Raw genomic sequence first — 21,619 nt, forward strand, 5'->3', positions numbered from 1 at the left:
TATTAAAACACATGATTTCAATAACTTAGAAGTAAATACTTTATAGTAGTAGCCCAATAATATATCAAAAGGCTTGAGTCATAAATGAATAATAAGCCAGTTGTTTAAAGCCAGCCCCAGTTTGTCTAGGGTGCCACACCTTTGTGTTTTAAACTGCATTGTTAAAACTGAGTCGCTCAGGCCTGAATTTTCTGCATAATTCAACAGGTAAGAGAAACTTATACACAGTAGCTTTGGTGTAAAATAGTGTGATAAACAGATCATTTGTTTTGGGAGTATCATGCCTTTAAACACCTCATACATACTACTCCACTGTGCAAAAAAAAAAAATCCTCAAAACTATGGTAAAACAGTCTTAGGCAAAAATTCTGACTAAGCAGGTTTGTCTGGAACAATGTGTTTCAAACCAAAACCATTCTGAATCACTTTGTTTACATTTAACCATTCTGTTATGACTAAATATAATTATTAACTGTCACAGAGAAGTTATAGAGAACCATTTTTTGTAAGACTGATACATAAGCTAATAGAACTTTTCCATACTAATATTTTTCATAAAGTTTTAACAAATTCTTTAAAATCACATGCCAATCTATAAAAAAAAAATATCATCTATTTGCATTACTTCTTCTATGGAGTTGTGCAAAGAACCCATGTCATATTTACTTTAATAGAGCCCATATTCTACACTATATAAACCATAGGTGCTTTAAAACCTGATCATGTCTATTTCTTAGTGACTTATTAAAAATAGTTCTTCTAGCACCTTTTTTAAAAGTGTGGATGAACAGTTGTTGGATGGATGAAAAAATTTTCTGTCCTAAAAGCTATCTGCTATTTACAGGTAATTGAGTTTGCAGTTTTATTTAAAAGTAGAATTTTAGTACATTATTAATATTTTTATACTAACTTTTGGTAAGTTAATTTTGCTAACAACATGGACAAAGATTTACAGATTTGTTTGCTTCTACAGAATGCTTCAAATTGTTATACTTACATGAAATAAACATTACCATTATTGTTGCAGTAGAATATTCCTGAATATAATTAAATGTTATAGTTGTTTAAGACTGATATATGTAAACAACCTCTGTTCTGATTGGCTGCCCGGTACTGTGCTACATTTAAAAAGCAGGGTGAGCTGCTACAATATGTATAACATCAGTGTATAGTGTAGAGATAAACTGCTGTGGGCTGAATAGATAGAAATATGTTATTACTTTGTATTGATGACCTCAAATAAAGGCTATTTTTTGTAGTTATTAACTGCACTTTAACTTTGTGCATATTTTACACCAAATCAAACAAAAATAAACATGATATAGGTCAAATTATAAACTATATTTCTTCTGGGTGCTTTATCCAGTATTTGTTTTTCGTTTTTATTTTGCTAATGTATGCATTTCTTTCTAGGTAAAACTACAGCTATAATTCACTTGTATAACCTCTTTTTATATCTTACAATTAAACAGACCATTTCTGTGCTTTTAAAACTGATATACAACAGACCAAACACAACATTATAACCTTGTTTCTATATAAATTATGCATTTAGTCTTAGCTCTGCTGAACATATAGGAGCACTTTGTATTTTTATAATAACAGGCGATAGTCCTTCTGTTTCTCTTGATATTTTAATAATTATTATTATTTTTTCACCCTGTTCTTCGATTCTTAGGACCCCAAATTGCCATTACCGCACTGACATGGTGATGTTTGTTGTGTTAGCCTGAGTGGATTAGACATAGCAGTGCTGCTGGAGTTTTTAAACACCAAATTCTAAACTATATCTTTCGGGTGGTTTAGCCAACATTCGTCCCGTTTCTTTTATTACATCACATTATTTAAAGACATGTTCAAGATTCACAGTTGCCCATTTTCCGCAATGTTTGACATGCGGACAAGATTCTTAAAAACTGCTAATTAAAAACTCTCTCATACAGCATTCTTTTTTTTTGCCACACATTATCCAATTCAACATGACTTTTTACCGTATCTTGTGTATAATGTGTTCTTAAAACATTAATGACATCCATGATGTTTCAATAAGCATATTTTCTATACAATAAAATACATACATACAGCTCTGGAAAAAATGAGACCACCTATAATTTATGAGTTTCTTTGATTTTACCAAATTGAAAACCTCTGGAATAATATCAAGAGGAAGGTGGATGATCACAAACAATCAAACCAAGCTAAAATGCTTGAATTTTTGCACCAGGAGTGTAAGACTGGTGGAGGAGAACATGCCAGGATGCATTAAAACTGTGATTAAAAACCAGGATTATTGCAACAAATATTGATTTCTAAACTCTAAAACTTCATGAAAATGAATGTGTTTTCGTTAATTTGACCATTTCTTATTTTCTGCAAAAAAATAGAATGTTCATTTTACTCAAACATATAACGTTACCTATAAATAGCAAAATCAGAGAAACTGATTCAGAAACTGAAATGGTCTCAAACTTTTTTTTCCAGAGCTGTATATATATATTTTAATACGATAAAAAATCAATATACTACAATTTAAACTATACTATAATTTATATCCACAAAAAATTAATACAAAAGAGTTTAGTTAGCACTTACTCAGTGATCTGCTTGGCGAGTTCAGAGCCAGCTGGTGTGGAGTTCGCAGAAAAGACCCGGTAGCCACTTCTCCCCACATTCATTTTGGACTTATAACCATAGGAGAGCTTGGGTGTTTGAGGGTGAGACAGAGAAAACTTGTGAGGGCCAGCTCGATTTTTGGGCATTTTTAGACAGAACTGGGTGTTTTCTTACTTAAATTTAGTAAAATTGTTTTTTGGGAGGCCGCAAAGAAGCAAAAACAAATGTGCAGTGATACAAATGACTTTAGTCCAAGTGGAAATGTGGTTAACCTAGCTACGTTTGGGGGCAAACTTGTGAAAGTGTAGAAAACTAGAACTGCACTAGCTTACTTAGCGTTAGCTAGCTAACGTTATGTAAAAACTTGATGTGATAAAGAGTTAACATAGATAACCTTGTTGGCTATATGGTGGAATTTAAATCCACTAACTTAGGTTAACTACCCAAACTAGTCAGAAAAAATGTCCCATGACACAACAGAATTAAAAATGAGAGGAAAACAAGGAAAATATATTAACCTAAACACACTCCAACATATAAACTAGCTTAGCTAGTTAAACTAAGCTAGCTAACCTTGGTTAACCTAATCTAACGTTAGCTACTCAGTGCCCTGGATGATGACTGACTGTAACTAGTTAAGCTAAGCCCTCACAGAAGTCCACTAAAATCTAGCAGCTCCTCTTCTCTCTCTCTCTCTATCTCTCTCTCTCTCTCCTGCTTTCAGAGCAAGCCCAGGTCTTTCTGCTGCTCATTCACCACAAACAGGATTATCCTCGTAGTCTAAACAGGTTTACCAAAGAAAATAATCACTTATGACCATATAAAGCCACAGACATGTAACGTTAACTCAGCAGGACAGGGAATGGTCTCCAGAAGAAGGAAAGAAAGGAATAGACCAGAACCTGCAGCTGCAAACCGATCTGGACCTCTCTTCCTCTCCGAGACTCCGAGCCGAAACAAAATACTATCCGATTACGAAACTCGTAAACAAGACCGGAGCGCAAAGTGTCCCGTAAAGCTGGATGGATTTGTATCACTGCAAACTTGGTTGCAATGCGGTTGGAAAAGAGAGAAAACACGCCACGAGTTTGCTCATTGGACGGCCCAGATACGCGACTGACGTTCGCCCTGGCCAATGAAATCCAGCGCAGTGAAGGAAAAGGGGCGGCGCTCTGGGGCTTTTAATCCAATCAGCTCAGTCTTGTGTAACTTCAGGGCTGTGTTCCTAACCGTGGATTGCTTATTTGAGCACCAGTGCACTGCGGAGTGAGGCAGCCATATTAATGCCGCGTTCCAATTCTCAGCGGTTAAAGTTGACACTGTTTGTAGAGGCTTGTCTAGGACCATATCTTAAATCCCGCATTATTATTGTGTATGAAGGAGATGGTGTTTTAAATAACGTTCTAAATATAAAGGGTTAATAGCAATATAACATGGCTTTTGTATCCACAACATAGCTGTTTATATTCATACAAACAGATTTCAGCATTTACTGTGACTAAAAACTCATTATGTGTAATACAGACATAAAAGAGACCACATCAGTTTCTGAATCTTGCTATTTATAAGTATATGTTAAAGTTTAAGTAAAATGAACATTGTTTTTTACAAACACCATTTCTCCCAAATTCCCCCAAAAATATTGTCATTTAGAGTATTTATTTGCAGAAAATGAGAAATGGCTGAAATAACAAAAAGATGCAGAGCATTGAGACCCTTAAATAATGAAAAGACAGAGTTCAGAAATCAATATTGGAATAACCCTAGTTTTCATGCATCTTGGCATGTTCTCCTCCACCAGTCTTACACACTGCTTTTGGAAAACTTTTTCTAAGCAGTTCAGCTTGGTTTGATGGCTAGTGATCATCCATCTTCCTCTTGATTATATTCCAGAGTTTTTTAATTTGGTAAAATCAAAGAAACTCATAATTTTTAAGTGCTCTCTTTTTTTTCCAGAGCTGTATGTGTGTGTAATGTTAACCTTCACTAAAGTACTTTTTGTATATTCATATACAGTTTTTATTTATGTGTATGTGTGTGGGGGTACTTTATTTTATTTATTTATTTCTATATATTTTTTATATTTAGTGCTGCCTGGTTGAGTTGACTGATTATGGTGGTAAATATTTTTATAATGTGATCTCAAAATGCATAAAAATACATACACAAAATATTGAGAGAGTCTTTTTCAATAATTATATGGAATTTTATTTACAATATAAAGCTGTACAATCTAAATGACTCACAATCCATTTCAGTAGTAACACATTTGATTTTTCATCAGGTAAAAAAATAACTTACATAAATGAAAGTGCTGGGTTATTATTTTCATACTTTCTTTTTCTTTTTTTTTTTAAATAGGTTAGTCACTGAAAACCTGTAAGTGCAACATGTACAGAGCCAAATTGGCAGTATACAGTAAATAAGACATGAATGAACTCAAAATCAGCTACATTCTACCTCAGTTCACAGCAAACGTGGTATCATTTCAGACAGAGCATCTATATTTTATATATACTGCGCATAATGTACACTCTATATACTGTCCTCTGAATCTTCTAGGATAAATGGGGTAAACCTTATATCTACAGCCATCTTCTAGGCAAACTTAATTTACTAAATCATGACCTCCAAGCTAATTGATAAAATACAGCTGTGATGTCATGGCACCTTCCTCAACCAAATTTCCTGGCTCAGGTACAATGATTCCACAGAGGCTCCAGACATACTGTGACCCTGGCCAGAACGAAGCAGATAAGAGGATGGGTCGATGGATGGACCTCTGGCCTCAGTCTGGAAACACAACAGGCTCCAGAAGAAGAAGTTTCAGAGGTGGATGAAATTACAAACTAGCGTGAGTTCGGTGTTGACTTTTTATTAGGGAAACTAAGTTATGTCTATGTGGGGGATGTTGCCAGTTGATAAGATAAATCAGCATTTAAAATGTAAAACAACAATGACGAACAGTATATAGGAGAAGAATATTACCAGATGACAGTTAGTATTGTGAGTATTGTGTGTAGACCAGATCAAGGACACTACTGGAGGACAGATGTTACAGGGTGATCAGTAAGGTCAGCATTCTGAGACGTTGACTGTGTAATAATATATTGATATATTGAAGTATTGCAATATTTTGTTTGGCAATACTGTATCAATTAAGTGTCATACTGTTGTGTTTAAACCCCAACCACTAGTTAGCAGGGTTGTGCATTTCGTTAGATCCCACCGTTATAACTGCGTTAAAAATAACTTTTTAACTAAGACTTTTGTACTATGAGATTTTTCTTTAAATTTAAACAGTTTTAAACAATCACCTTGCTTACAGTGTCGCAAAATATTACAAAATATTTATTTGGAACCTCTGTATCGTGATATGTATCCCATCTCAAGTTCTAGCCAATGCACAGCTCTAGTATACACACATAAGGGTTTTTCAAGGGTTCCTTTGTAAACTCAATGATTCTTTATAAAGTCATGGCAATTTGTCTTGTTAGATATTTTCAAATTGGTGGCAAACAAAAAAATGGCTCTATTAAGCACCAAAAAAGGGTTTCACCATCAATATGAGTTTAAAAACACTTTTAGTACTACACAGAACCTCTTTTGTTAAGGCTGTTAACAGGCTCTGGGGATCAATATGTTACAAGTTGACACTACTGGTAGTTCCCATTGCTAAACCATATAACTGCCAATATAAGACAAGTATAAATATAAGTCTCTGATTGAGCTGAGACAACCAGTCATTGTGAATCCTTTGGGTTGTTGCCCAAATCATTGTAGTCCAACTCATCATTCTGAGCTGTAGCCTAAAGTACTACCAATCTAGAACAGTGTCTATATGAAGAGTGATGCCAGCTGACAGAAAGAGTCAGCTTTCTGAGTTCTTCTCGCTCTTCAGCACCTTCTCTTTCAGCAGATCGAGGATGACCTGTCTTTCCTGGCTCTCCAGCTCAAACCGCCGTTCCCGCTCCTTCCTCTCAGCTCCGAGTCGTTCCCTCTCCAGAGCTATTTTACTCCTCTGGATCTCCAGCTCCTCCCTGCGCAGCGCCATCTCCTCCTCACGGAGGCGCTGCTCAGCCTCGGAGCGCTTCTCCAGGAAACTCAGGATCTCTGAGTAAGTCTGGCAGCAGCACTGGCATGGACGCTTAGCTGTGGGTGCCGCCAGCTCGGCCAGGTCCTCCTGATCGTCTGGCTCCAGTGCTCCAGACACTGCGGGGCAGATAGAGGGTACAATCAAACTATCATCTCATACTATGTCTTTTGCTTTTTTTTTTTAGGTATTGCATTAAGGGCATTTTCACACCTTTAGTTTGTTTCTCTGTTAATGAATTTATTTAGTTTTGGAGAGCACCAAAATGCACGTACATAAACCAAAGGAGCACATAGTGTCTTCTGATTGGTCAGAGCTGTCTGGCACAGGGGCAAGAAAGTAAATATAGCGAGAAGGTTCTGACTTCCAGAGCAGCACATATATCTGTGAAGTGTGAAGCTGAACATTCTGTTTTAACTGTTAGGTTAGGTAGTACTTACTCCAAATATGATTTATTATAACCCTTTTATTACACTTCAAACATGGCACCCATGTTGAAAGTGGGAGAATTGGGCAGCATTAAGACCAGACAACTTTCCAGACAAAGGGGGGTTGTAGTATGTTCCAAAATGGCAAGGCAGGGCAACGAGGGAATTTCTAGCATCTATTGTCCAACAAGTAATAGACCACAGTCTGGTGGCATGGTGTCTGCTGAAACATCCTGGTACCAATGCGTCTTCTAGTCACTGGTGTTTGGTATTTAAATAAACAGCTTCTGTCACTGATTGGGTCATGAACCATCAGACACCAGGTTATAGAATGGGCGAAAAAAAAAAGTAAATTTTAAATCTCTTTAACTCTTGAGCTATTTAAACATGCAGCAAACACAAATCTAAAATGTGAAAAATACATTTATTACATCTGATTAATGTCAAAAGTGTGTAAAGCAGGATATAAAAGGAAACAATAAAGAGATTCGTACTGTTTGATGGCTCCTCACCAGTTGCTGGTGCTGTCGAGATCATGGTGGGTTTGTCCTGCTCAGGCAGAGCTAACTCTTCCAGCGCTCGCTTCTTCAGCTCGTCATCCTGGTATTTTCCTTCCCCGCTGGCTATCAGGTTCTTCTCAGCCTCTAGCTCCAGAACTTCATGGAGCAGGTCCTCCTTCTGAGCGTAGAGCCTCTCGGTGCCGAATCTGAACACAAATCACACAGTGTGTCAATTACAGAATGATTCATACAGTCAGCTATGTACTGTTATTATGCCACTTCGCTCAGGATAAATGCTTAATCTGTGTAAAAAATATGTGTAAAAGTTTTTAACAATAACAAGGCCGAAAATCTCGTGCTAAGCTAAGCTAAAAGGAACAAAGCCAAAACACACTGCCATCAGTCTAACCTGCGCAGACTGGGAAAGTCCTGTTTTTTATAATAGTCCAGAAGCAGCATAGTCCTCTCCCTGCACCTGCGGCCGTCCACCTCAAAGTTCTCGTCCTGCAGAGCAGCAGTGATGATCTCCCCGACCCGAGCCCAGATACGCCCCGATTCTTTAGAGGTGAAGGGGTTCTGAGCAATGACCTCCCTGAGCAGCAGGATATCATGACGAGCAGAAAAACGCACCTGCCGCTTCCGGGGAGCAGTGGAGGGTCCGGCCATGCTAAACCCTAAAAAAAAGAAAGAAAAGACGTTAGGAAGGAATGAAGGAACCAACTAATTAACAAATAAGCCAACAAGAAAATAAACAAATAAAGAAAGAAAGAAAGAAAGAAAGAAAGAAAGACAGAGGAATGGGTGGATCAATCGATTGATGAAAAAATGGAGAAAAAAGATAGGAACAATGGATGAATATAGAGAAGAAAGAAAAGAAAGTTCGCAAGGAAGTAAAAACGAATGAATGAACCAACAAAATGGAAAAAGGAGAAAAAAAAGAATCATAGAACGAGAAAAGACAATAAGAATGAAGGAATGGAATGGAGTTAAGGATGGAATGGTAGCTAAAAAAAGAAATTATGTAAAACAGTAAAAAGAAAGACAGAAAGAATTACAGATATATGGATGAAAGGAGAAAAGAAAAACATAAAGGACAAGAGAATTAAAAGAAGGAAGGAAAAAGTGAAGATGAATGGATACATGAGTGAAAGAACTAAGAAAAGCTATAGAAGAGTAGAGTGAAAGAAAAAGAATGAATGAATAGGAAGAAAAAAAGAAAGAAAGAAAGAAAGAAAGAAAAAATAGATGGCAGATTGATAGATAAAAGAACTGAGAGTGGACAGAAAAGGAAAGAAAGCATTAAAAAAGAAAGAGGGAAGGAAGGACAGTTATAAAATCAGTGTTATATTTCCAGTTTAGACTTTTGCACACAGCTGAACCCTGAGCTCAGACACTAAAAACACCAAACATATCAATATTATTTCACACACATATCAGTGTGATCTCATACAAACACACCAACCAAAAGAACAGCTCTGTGATTCCAGAAGAGAATTGATTATCAGACACACCTGGATTTCAGCACCTGTCCAGATGTGTTACAAACAGAACATCTGCACTGAACTGGACCTGCTGGAGATTAATAACGTGTAGCACACGGACAGACTAAAGCAGTATAAAACAATACACAAACCTCAGAGTGGGTCAGAGCAGCTGCAGCAAAACACCCCCCTGATCACAGTGAGGGTCATGAGCTCACTACTGAGAACCAGACCGACCAGTACTGCTGCATTCTGGAGAAATGGGAGCCTCTCAGATCATCCGCAGATCAGCTGTTCGCCCAGAAATCTCCCCCAACATCCCTGCTCACCATCTCCATCATCATCACCATCACCATCATCAGCCTGCTCTCAGCACCTTCTCTCATCCATCCGGGAAGTGACGTTACACAAGTGTTCACTTCTGCACCGCGGAGTTTCAATCCCACCCGCTTTCAGACACGCCCCGCCCCCACGCGCGCTGCTCCGCGGTCCGATCTCTCATGTTTAACGTTTAACGTTAATTTCTTTAATATATTGACATATATTAATATTAACATATAGCTACAGTAATAGCTAACAGCATATACCAATTAGTGTTACTAATAATACAAATATTAGTGTTAAATTAATAATAAACACTCACAGAAATATTGTTGTAAAATTTTAACGATAAAAAATATGCTAATATATGTTAAAATCAGTAAAAAAAATAAAAAATATATATATACGTATATATATATATATATATATATATATATATATATATATATATATATATATACGTATATATATATATATAATTGTTCTTATACTGATTTTTTTTAGCTTAGGGGCACATTCATTGAAGGGGCATTATTTTTATGTTAAAATATTATTTTGTTATATTATTAATTAACAAAATCAGAGTTATTTTATACAAAATCGTTGTTTACAAAATAGACAAAAGTTTACATTTTTCTGTTTCTTTGTTTCTGTTTGAAAATTGCAGGAGTATATTCTGGAAATTAATAAAAAAATGTAGTGTTTTGTCACATAAAAGCATAAAAAACAATATATATTTAATATAATATATGAAATATGTAATTAATATATATTTATTTGTGTATTATTCTTTTCTTTTTTGCTTTCTATCTATAATTCTTCGTAAAACAATTCTCTCTAAGCGCAGCTGGTCGGATACGCCTAGCCAATCACAGAGTAGGAGAGGCGGGACTAACTCGCCGATTCTGAATTCTGAGTAGACGCGGGACCGCTCCAGCCAATCGCCGCTCAAGAGGGCGGGGCTCGTCTGAATACGGGTGGGAAATAAATCCGGAGGATTATATAGAAGCTACGCGCTAAGAATATGGTACACGCTTGAGCAGCAGCGCCACCGGAGTCTCGCGAGGCGTTACTGCGCAGCGCGAGCCCGGTGTTTTTCCGTCAGCTCGCGCGCCTCGCGCTCACCCGGCCGGTTAGTCTGTCTCAGACCGTCTCTCTTACCGTCTCCGCTCGGCATCTCCGCCACACGTTCCATCGTCTTTCCGCCCTCCGACGGTCAGCTGATACACATAAACCGCTGAGGTCACCGTACACGTCCGGCTCACAGGTTACAGGCTCCCGCTCTGACGTGTAACTCAACTTCTCGTGTAAAAAAAAACGGGAGGGAAGTGCAGCGCTTCGGCCGGCAGAGGGCAGCAGAGGACCGGCCTAAAATAAACCGCTGCTGCACGACCCCGCTCTCTATAACAGAGCTAACTATAATACAGTGACCAAAACCACTGAAGGGAGTAGACAGCAAGTGAACAGGCAGTTCTTGGAAATTATATGTTAGACTCAAGGTACAAAAGGACAAGAATCTGAGAGACTTCCAAAGGAAATTTCCTTAACATCTACAGGTCTACTAGGGGTGGGTATCACCACCGATTTCCCAATTCAATTTGATTCCAATTCACATGGTCCCAATTCAACTCAATATCGATTAATTTAGGGAAATTTCATTTACAATAATAGTTGTAGTTTGATTATGAATCTTTGTAATTATTCAAGGAATACTTAAACTTTAAAAAATTATTGGGTTTGAATGGTCACTTTACTCAAATGTTTACATATAATGTGGTTCCAGAATATTAACAAAGCTTCGGAAGCCGTCGTTTTCAACATAAAAGCTTTTATTTTAGTTACATAAAACAAAAACAAAACATGCTTCATACATTTCTTATTTTTTTGCAAATAAAAGTGTGAAATTTACCCAGACCCAATAGTTCAGATGTGATACTACAGTAATTATAGTGACAATAAAAAAGACAAGAAGCTAAATGAATAATGTTAAGAGAGAAAACATTTATTTAATTTAAAGGAAAAATTCATCTCTCCCGTTATAAGAGCCTCTTCCCCAGCCGGTAATAGCATTCATTTCTGGGGACAAAATAATCAAAATTAGTAAGAGCGCTTCATGGAGAACATGATCATAATTCCACTATTTACACATTAAATCACTCAGTTACAGGTTAATCTACAGTTATTCCTTCTAGCATATGCGGGGAAAATGGGCTAATTCTAAGAATTGATCTCAGGTTTATATAAATCGATATCGGATCATTCAAATGAAGATCAATTAAAAGTGCTCAAATAAAGGACAGATATGATAAAAGGAGACACTTCTTCACATCTGACAGGATTTAAAGTATCTGCTGCTTACGTCTGCAGGTGTTCAGATACCACAGTACACTCTCAGTTATATTGTGAAGATCAAATCTCAGACCGGTCACAGCTGTTTTGATGGGAAAATTAATTTTGGTTTTATTGTGTTGGCTGCTCAGAGGCTCTAGCCATTATAATTATGTTATATACTTTTGATTAACAATTTTGGTATATATGCCTGGCTAAAAAAGAGGTCACCACCTGGATTGAACTAAACAATTAGGTAAGTGCCTTCCATTGGATAATTACTGAATGGCTAATTATGTTTCAGCTGGCAGCAATTTACATAACCCAAACTAATGCAGTGAGTAGCTAAACTTTATTAAACAACCATGTGGAAAGACACTGTGATCCTGGGGTTGTGAAAAAGATGTAAATCTGTTTCAGAAGGTTCAAAACATTGGCATGCATCAAGCAGAGACAAAATCTAAGGAGATTGCATAAACTACTAAAATCTGGTTAAGAATTGTCCAACACATTATTAAAAAGTGAACGGACAGCGGGGAAATATCATTTTTGAGAAAGGAATGTGTGTGGAAAAAAATCTTAAATTAATGTGATCGGCAATCAGTTCAACGAATGGTGAAATCAAATCGTAGAAATCGTACAAAACCAGAACCGGAATATGTTTAATAGTGAAAGTAAGAGCATTTCCACACACACAATGCAAAGAGAACTCAAGCCTTCAGAAAACAACTTATTACTGATACTAACTGGCAAAAAAAATCAGTTTGTTAGAGAGCATAAAGATTAGACGATGGAGCAATCAAATGGAAGACGTCATGTAGTCTAATGAGTCCAGATTTACCCTGTTCCAGAGTGATGGAGCATCAGGGTAAGAAAAAGAGAGGCAGAACTGATGCACCCATCATGCCTAGTGCCTACTGGACAAGCCTGTGGGGCCAGTACTATGATCTGGGGTTGATGCTGCGGTTGGTCATGTCTAGGTTCAGCAACAGTATGTACTGAAAGAATGAGGTCAGCTGACTACTTGAATATACTGAATATAGACCAGGTTATTCCATCAATAGATTTTTTTTCTTCCCTGATGACACAGGCATATTCCAAGATAACAATGCCAGGATTCATGATGCTCAGATTGTGAAAGAGTGGTTCAGGGAGCATGAGATCATCATTTTCACACATGGATTGGCCACCATAGAGTCCAGACCTTAACCTCATTGAGAATCTTTGGGATGTGCTGGAGAAGGCTTTGCGCAGTGATCCAAATCTCTCATAATTAATTCATTAAAGATCTTGGAAAAACAGTAATGCAACTCTGGACATAAATAAGTGTTGTGACATTGTGGAAGCTTTTGGAAACGATGCCATAGCAAGAGAGTGTATAAGGGTCTCTGATTTAGGGCCTTTGATTTAATGAGAGAAGTACTGCTTGTTTGGTGGTCTTTTATTCTCTCTCCTGTTATAAATACAATTTTTTCAATGGGTATATGTCTTTTTGCTCAGCTCCTGGTGACGCTACATAATAATACATATACTATCATATTATAAATATTTATTAGCAGGGTTATTAACACCTTATAAGACATTAATACAAATAATAATTGGTTTTAAGGGGATTTCACTGTTACATTGAGACTCTAGTCACTTCTAGTCACTTTTTTATTCTCTCAGAACTAAGATTAACTTTCAGACACTCAATCAGGATGACTGATGCCTTTTATCAACATGTAAACAAACGTTAGCTCTGCGTCGCTGTTCTTAACTGTGTTAGTCTCTGCAGGCCTGAGAGCAGCTCTTGATTTACAGACTTCACAAAAAAAAATCACATGCTAATTTGTGGCGAAGTCATGCAGCGATAAAAATTGCTTTACTGACAGCCTGTGGTGGTGACTTCTGAGGATTGAAGCGGGGGTAATTTGGAGATATGAAGAGATAGACCCTCAGGGGTGAGACAGATTTGAACCCCCTCACTGCTGCCTCGTCTGACTGACAGCCACTGTGGCAGGGAATAAAACAGGGGGTTAGCAAAGCAGCTAAACATCTGACAGAATGCTGGAATCTGTTTTGGAAGAAATAGGGGACTCATCATCATAGAATAAAACTCCCAAAGGAGGACGTGAGGTGAATCCAGCTAAGCTCAACCACTTGTTTACCAGTTGCTAGGCTAGCACATTCTGCGATTTGTTAAAATCTATTGATCACAAGCAAGCTGAACAGTAAATTTTCTTTCTCTTGGAAAAAAGCCTCTTGACCAGACTCTCTTGAAAGAATGACCAGTTGAATTAAATATAGAGCTGAATGTACACATGCACTGATTAATTAATGTAAATGATGTTGTGGACTAAAGCTAACAGGTAATGTTGTTTATTGTGTTGTGTAACATACTTAAAAATAGAATGTTGCTCACAAGGGACAATCTGTGCTCAAAGTTTAAAATATAAAATTAAACCAACACATTTTAATATTATTAAAACCTATTTGTGATATAATGTTGAACAGCTATTCTTCTATATTATGTCTGAAAATCCACTGTAAAAAGTTTCAGTGTTAAGAAGGAAAAAGTTAAAACACCTAAACACTGTGATAAAGCACTTATAACAGCTTAGGCCACTAATGCTGGTTAGTCTAGCTTAATTTGGTACAACGACTGATACAACCCTATGCATACAACTTCTTATCTGCTTCTTCCTGGTCAGGGTCATGGTGGGTCCAGAGTCTGTGTTTCTCCTCCTTCATTATTATTTGATGATGAAGGAGTTAATTATTGTTTCTTCCAATCTAAAGGTTAGAACTCCCCTGTTTCACATGAAAGAGGTTTTCCTGTTCTTAGACTTGACTGGAATGAAATGAATAAACACTCTTTCTCTTTAAATGCAGGCATTTAGACAGTCACACTGTGAAATCAGAAAGAACAGAGATAAATTACCCAGAACTGTCTTTTTTTACTGTAATTTCACAGCTCTGAGGCAGCGTAATAGTGTAACTGCTGCTGATCGAGTGTGAGGAGGTCATAAATTCAAATACATACGTTCTCCAGGGTGTGAAATTAAAAAGGACATGTTTGGTTCAGTTGCGGTTCTGTTGTCCAGACCATTATTTATTTTGGTTTGAAAGTCCAGATCAAAGAAGGAAGGTGTAAAAAAGGATGGAAAGAGGATTCTTTTCTTTATCTGTATTTAATTGACCTTACTTGCAATCTTTGTTGTTGTGAAGTATTAATAATTATATATCCATCATTTCCAGAGTGATACAGTAGACCCCTTACAGTAGTATTTACAAATCGTAGGCTGGTTTCAGGCCAGCTTACTCTCTCTTTCACTGCAGAAACATGCAAATGTTCACACGTCTGGAGCGCCTATGGCTTCGCAAGAGCTAAAGGATTATAGAGAAGTCGCAAAGCAAAAGAAAAAGGACACATTTACTGACTGAATGCCTCCCGCAGTCACGACTCTGCACTGAGGAGAATGGTGAATGCATGCAAATGCATTCCCTTCCATGACACTGACACACACACACACACACACACACACACATGTCTACTCTCCATTTGAATCCACAGTTTAGTGCACTGAAAACCCTCCCCCCCATCCCTAGAGACTCAGATATGGGAAAACATGCACACATGTTCACATACACACGAGTATACATGCACACATGTGTACGTGCACATGCCCTCGCTCTCCCACTTCAATTGAAAATGCCTCTAGAGATGGTTCCAGGTCTTTGTTTATTAAACAGTTGGGAATTCAGCTTATAATAAAACACCATGCAAAAGGAATACTACCAAGAGACTGTGCCTCTTTTCCATCTTTGGGAATCCTGTTATACAGACCCTCCATGGTGGGCTGTACCACTCATACAGAAGCTCGCTGTGAGCATGATATTTCAAATGCAAACCTTGTATGCCCACTCACTAGCCAATTTATTAGAAACATCCACCTTGTGCTTCCACTTACTTGCCACTTTATTGAAAACACCTATAGCTTGTGCTTCAACTCATTGGACACTTTATTAGAAACACCCACCTTGTGCTTCCACCCACTGGACACTTTATTACGTTACATTTGGCGGACTATTTGTCCAAAGCGACGTTTAATAATCATGTACAGTTAGTGATAGAAGACAGAAGTTCAAGGTAAAAAAAAAAAACATTTAAGACAGAGCCTAAAGGAGGCTAAAGGGAAATAGTGGGATAGATGCGTAAAGGTGGGAGAGCAGGAAATGAGGTTAAAAGTAATTAGTTTGTTAGAAGAGTATGTGCTCTTTGAAGAGCTCTGTCTTCAGAAGTTTATTAAAGATAGCGAGAGATTCTCCTGATCTGGTAGTGGAAGGTAGTTTGTTCCACCATGGGGGAACTCTGTATGAGAACAGTCTGGATTGCTTTGTGTGAAAGTTTGGTAAAGCAAGGTGACGTTCATTGGAGGAGCACAGCGGCCTGGAGGTAGCGTAAGCCTTCAGGAGTGAGTGCAGGTAGGAAGGAGCTGTTCTGTCATCACCTTGTAGGTGATTGTAACAGCTTTGAATTTAATACAAGCAGCAACAGGTAGCCAGTGGAGCTCAATGAGCAGTGGGGTGACATGTGCCCGTTTTGGTTGGTTGAAGACCAGACGTGCTGCTGCATTCTGGATCATTTGGAGTGGTTTTACTACACATGCCGGGAGGCCAGTTAATATGGCATTGCAGTAGTCGAGGCGTGAGATGACGACTGCTTGTACCAAGAGTTGGGTGGCCTGTTGCGTCAGAAATTATCAGATTTTTCTGATGTTATACAGCACAAAGCGGGAGGATCATGCAACTGAGGCCACATGGTGCGTGAAGGAGAGCTGGTCATCAACCATAACACCCAGGTTCCTAGCAACCTTTGTCGGAGAGAGAGATAGAGGTGATGGTTATGGTGAAGTCAACCTTTGGTCAACTTTTTATACCACCAATCATTGGCCACTTTATTAGAACCCTCTACTTTGCATGTCCACTCACTAGTGTTTAAACTGGCGCAACTGGGCCTTAAGAAAGAATGTAAGCCTAATGATGTGTTCTGGTCACCAGTTTTGGGTGACTGTGCTGACGGGAGATCTCCACTGAAGGCTTCTTCCATACCAGGCCAAAGAGATGACCCTTAGCTAATGTGTGACTGTTAGACTGTGTAAATGGGTTATGAACAGCTTCAGCTCTTCATGCAGAGAGAGAGTCAGTAGCAGCACTGATTCATTCCCGGGACAAGACGGCTGAACGCATCACGTCACCACCAGACAGACTGTCGACTCTGATGTCTTCGCTCTGTCGGATCACTGTGGCAGCCCCACAAAGAAGACCAGGGGGTCGCCCCGCGCATCAGTGACCAGCGGAGCTGTAGTTCAGCTTCAATTCCCTGCAAACTGTGTCACAGCGTGACTAATCTGTGGAGTGCTCTCAGGGATACGGGCGAGGATGGGGTTCCAATCCTGCCTATACAAGTGGAACGGAGACATTGGTTCAGTGGGTTATAAAGCATCACACTTAAAGCATGTGTTCATGGAGTTAGCTCATTGTGGGGACCAGATGTCCTCAAAATCATTTATTCTGTTGATGAAGTTTATGATATTCTTGATGCATTTAGAGTAAGGATGCACCGAATATTTGTCAACCTGAAAATTCTAAATTTGGAGAGATGCGACAGGGAGTTGACTATCAAAAAGTTTAAGTTTTTTTTTTTAACACTCTACTCACACAAATTAAAAAAAATTAAGAGTTCAGTTTCCATTTTTACCTTTCACCAGTTGTCTGTTTTCCAGCTGATATATACAAGCTGTTCACAGCTAGAATAGTAACATTAACTAAGATAACTAACTGCATTTTTAATGTTTGAATTGAACTCAGATGTGAATTGAGTAGTTATATTTATGATACGAATAGCACTACTGAGGTACATTTAGAACTGGAAAAGCACTACTTTGACTAATTTTAGTCCTTTATTATTAAAACTGCACTGCTGATGTACATGTATTATGTTTTTTGGGTTTTTTTGAAAACCAAAACACAAGTATATAAAGCTATGGTAAAAATGTATAACATTTTACAAAAATCTGCTAAGAAAAATGTGTTCGCATTCAGTTTTGTGTTCGGTGCGTCTCTAATTTAGACCAAGGTCTTCATCTTTCTTAGTAGAAAGATGGAGAGACTGGGTCTCACTTCTAATGTAATGAGCATAGATTAAAAGGGATGACTTAAATTGGCTCGGGGACTGAACGATGTGGACCTACTTTCTTGTGCTCACTGCCAAGATCTGCCTTATCTCCAGAGACTGGTGGACTGAGATACTGTATCTTGTTCTGTAGGTTCAGAGCTAATATATGTATGTACATGTGTGCATCTTTATCTTTCATACTCTCTCTCTCCCTTTCTCTCTTGCTCTCTCTCTCTCTCTCTCTTTCTGTCTGTCTTAAAGCCAATGATACAGATTGTTCTTTGGACAATCCTCTATTTCCTCGTTTATTTGGTCTCAGTCAGAGTGGCATTTTCTATAATACCCAGAGTCCTAACATGCTTTCATGTGCTGATCATTTCATATCAGTCTGTTTTATAGACTCTTTTATGCTTCAGTCTAAAGGTTTTTTTTTTACATTACATGGTTTGGACTATGTTGATCCCAGCTATCAGGAGTGAAAAACTGCCTAGTAACTGTAGGCAAGGACTTATTCTTTGAAACATATTAAGAATTATATTATTACAGTTAGACTTTTATTTTGAAATTGTAGATGTTGCACACTGGATAAAAGAGCATTTTCCCAGTTTGTGTGTAACAATAAACAGTAGCCTTAATCGGTTTCTGGTTGTGTTGTAATCAATGGCTAAATACACCAATAATTTAGTTAAACGCACACATTGATAGAGTTTCCACTCCAGCTGAATAAAACATTAAACTTTTTAACTTTGCTCATCATGTATCACTTTAAACGAGGCAATTAATAAAACTTGGGTGAAGCTAAACCAGAGTGAAAACAGACCCCACAGTTAAGCCTGAGTTTACTCTGATTCAGCTAGAAATTATTTTAAAAATGCTAAATTCAGCATCAATATTAATTAATTTTATTTTTTTCAGATTATGAGAGGAGACTGACAGTCTTAGTGAGTCTTAGTGAGTAGTGAGTAAAACTCAGATGCTGTCTCTGTGTTGTGTTTGCCAATGTTGCTAATATGTCTAATGTTTACATGGATTGAGGGGGAAACCTGCAGTATTTATTCTCATTCAGATTAAAGCTCAGTAAGTTCTAGTTTCTTTATTTTGTTCGTTTAGATCCTGGGTCACTAATAGGTGGTCCGCTGTCCGGGTCTGGACCCAGACGTTGTCCAATGTGGACCCAAACCGCTAAACTACTGAGAAGGATTTAATTCTGACAGTGTTCATTTAAAGCGGCGAAACGTTTATTGTCTTTATGGTTTACATGCTTTGCGATGCAGTAAACTCACAGACCAATCACATGCATTGTAAAATCACCAAACGCTAACACACACAGGCAAAGTACACAGTGAGAAGTTGTAGTCGGAGAATAAAACGAGAAAGGCTAATTCAGATGGTGCGCACCAGAAAAAGAAATCAAAATACTACATTTATAAAACATACTAACAGTAATGATATTAAATAAAATAAAACTGCTGTTTTTAAACAAAGCTGATATTCTGGCCAAATTCGAAAAACATTTCTCCATATATTGTAGGATTTGTCATTCATGTTATTATCATGACAGGCAGGATTAAATCTAATATAAATAAAATCAAATAGAATAAATATAGCATTTTGAAACAAAGTTGACATACCGATTCACATTAATAGACTCGATAAGTTTAACTATTGAGGGTGTTTACATTTATTGTATGAAAAGTTGATAATGTAATTATTGTGACAAGCCTATTTAAAACAATATATATTATTTTATTATATAGCAATATATTGAATAGTATTTGTCATTTGTTTTGTCATTCAGTTGTTGATAAAACCCTGACAGAACAACTAGGCTTCTTCAGTATACAGGATAAAGCACTGAATCATAACGCAAGTTAAAACTGATGACGGTTCTGACTTGGCCTGACTAAATTTCTCAAACTGGACCGTACTAAATTCTAATTAAATACCCCTGCTTTAGAGAAATGTTTTTACTGTGGTCAGTAGAAATTAGGCTAGGCAATATGGATCAACAATAATATCTCAAATATTATGTTTCTGAATAGTGATATACAATATATATCTGATTATTTCGTCACATATGGTATTAACAAAAATACCATATTTTGTCACTTTTGAGACAAAGCTACTTGTTCCAGGTTTTATATGGGCACTTTTATAATTCAGTGCCATATCCTGTATATTAGAGTAGCCTAGTAGTTCTAGCTGCATTTCATTTCAACATCTAAAAGGCAAAAATAGTGCTTTTGAAAAAAGTATCTAAGTGCTTATAAAAATATATTAAATAAAGTAAATAAAAAGTGAAGTTTGACTTTTAGTCTTCCATTTTCTTCAAATGGGCTAAAATAGTGTCAGGAGTTAATTGTAATCTCATAGACTATATCAGTATAAACAATATTTTGTTCTTATATAAAAATGTATTGATATTTTTTAAAAACTCAATATATCACCCAGCCCTAGTACAAACTCGCCTGTCGTCCATGATGGAGGGATTCTAGACATGTTAACTAGCCTCCTGCTAGCTTTGCTGAAGCATATTAAAGATTATAGAGCTAGGCTATAAACCACTCTTTTAAACTGTGCAAGCAGAAGTTCAATAAAGCTACTATCACAGAACTAGACGAAAGGGTGCATCGACTATGAGAAAGGTCTTTTGGAGGGTAAAACAGCAGTAATATCTCTTTTCCCTTATACCTGTCCATTTTTTTCTCCTTCCATGTGCTCTTACAAATTTACAGTACAGACCAAAGTTTTGGACACACCTTCTCATTCAATGTGTTTTCTTTATTTTCATAAATATTCTCACTGAAGGCATCACAACTCTGAATGAACACATCTGGAGTTTTATGTACTTAGCAAAAAATGACCTGGCCTCCACAGTCACCGGACCTGAACCTAGTCGAGATGGTTTGGGGTGAGCTGAACCACAGAGTAAAGGCAAAGGGGCCAACAAGTGCTAAACACCTCTGGGAACTCCTTCAAGAGTGTTGGAAAACCATTTCAGGGGACCACCTCTTGAAGCTCATTGAGAGAATGATGCCAAGAGTGTGCAAAGCAGCAATCAGAGCAAAGGGTGGCTATTTTGAACAAACTAGAATATAAAATGTTTTTTTTAGTTATTTCACCTTTTTTGTTAAGTACATAACTCCACATGTGCTCATTCATAGTTTTGATGCCTTCTGTGAGAATCTACAATGTAAATGGTCATGAAAATGAAGAAAACGCATTGAAAAAGAGAAGGTGTGTCCAAACTTTTGACCTGTACTGTACATATATAAACACTGTAAATGCATAATATGTTAATTTTATGTAGAATGCAGAAAGCTCATTTTATGTAGCCAATGCAGAATGCAAGGCTAGCTAAATAATGCACACGTGGCCTAACTGTTCTTTTTTGTTTTAAAAAACAAATGTAAATACTTCCTAATGACTAAATATAAACTAAAGTGCGATTGTACTGCACCCATGTACATTACATTAATTTGTGTTGCATATTTAGAGCATATAGTGTTTTAAAAATCCTCTTTTTCATAGATAAGTAGAGCTGCAGGGCGTTTGCCACTGTTCTAATGCCACCTGGATTTCACTAAGTAAATGATGTGGGTTCGATGCTGCAGTTGGTCAGGTCTAGGTTCAGCAACAATATGTGCTGAAAGAATGAGGTCAGCTGACTACCTGAATATACTGAATATAGACCA

General features: G+C 37.4%; 2 protein-coding genes across 6 annotated transcripts in view; both read right to left on the bottom strand.

Annotated features, from left to right (window-relative positions):
• The window catches only part of LOC103025091 (phosphoribosyl pyrophosphate synthase-associated protein 1), a 36,629-nt gene extending 32,915 nt beyond the window's left edge, over positions 1 to 3,714 (bottom strand). Inside the window, exons 1-2 of one of the 3 annotated variants that reach the window (XM_007252150.4) lie at positions 3,516 to 3,714; positions 2,593 to 2,699 (exon numbers count right to left, since the gene is read on the bottom strand). In XM_007252150.4, coding sequence (XP_007252212.1) covers positions 2,593 to 2,675 — 83 coding nt within the window. In that variant the 5' untranslated portion in view covers positions 2,676 to 2,699; positions 3,516 to 3,714. Of the gene's footprint in view, positions 1 to 2,592 lie in introns of all 3 variants that reach the window. The other 2 variants (XM_049479280.1, XM_007252149.4) reach the window with 2 other exon arrangements.
• Positions 3,715 to 4,797: 1,083 nt separating this feature from the next.
• Positions 4,798 to 10,706, bottom strand: si:dkey-45d16.4 (scaffold attachment factor B1). Of its 3 annotated transcripts, none has more exons than XM_007252146.4 (4): positions 10,598 to 10,706; positions 8,044 to 8,308; positions 7,647 to 7,840; positions 4,798 to 6,825 (listed from the first exon to the last, which is right to left on the bottom strand). In XM_007252146.4, the coding sequence occupies exons 1-4, from the start codon at positions 10,629 to 10,631 to the stop codon at positions 6,485 to 6,487; spliced, it is 834 nt and encodes a 277-aa protein (XP_007252208.1). In that variant the 5' UTR covers positions 10,632 to 10,706; the 3' UTR covers positions 4,798 to 6,484. The 3 variants fall into 3 exon arrangements, with proteins under 3 accessions (XP_007252208.1, XP_007252207.1, XP_007252209.1); XM_007252145.4 differs by having other exon boundaries at positions 7,629 to 7,840; XM_007252147.4 differs by lacking the exon at positions 10,598 to 10,706 and adding an exon at positions 9,268 to 9,691 and having other exon boundaries at positions 7,629 to 7,840.
• Between the last annotated feature and the right edge of the window lie 10,913 nt (positions 10,707 to 21,619).

Source organism: Astyanax mexicanus, chromosome 5 (genome assembly GCF_023375975.1).
Source record: "Astyanax mexicanus isolate ESR-SI-001 chromosome 5, AstMex3_surface, whole genome shotgun sequence".
NCBI lineage: Eukaryota > Metazoa > Chordata > Actinopteri > Characiformes > Acestrorhamphidae > Astyanax > Astyanax mexicanus.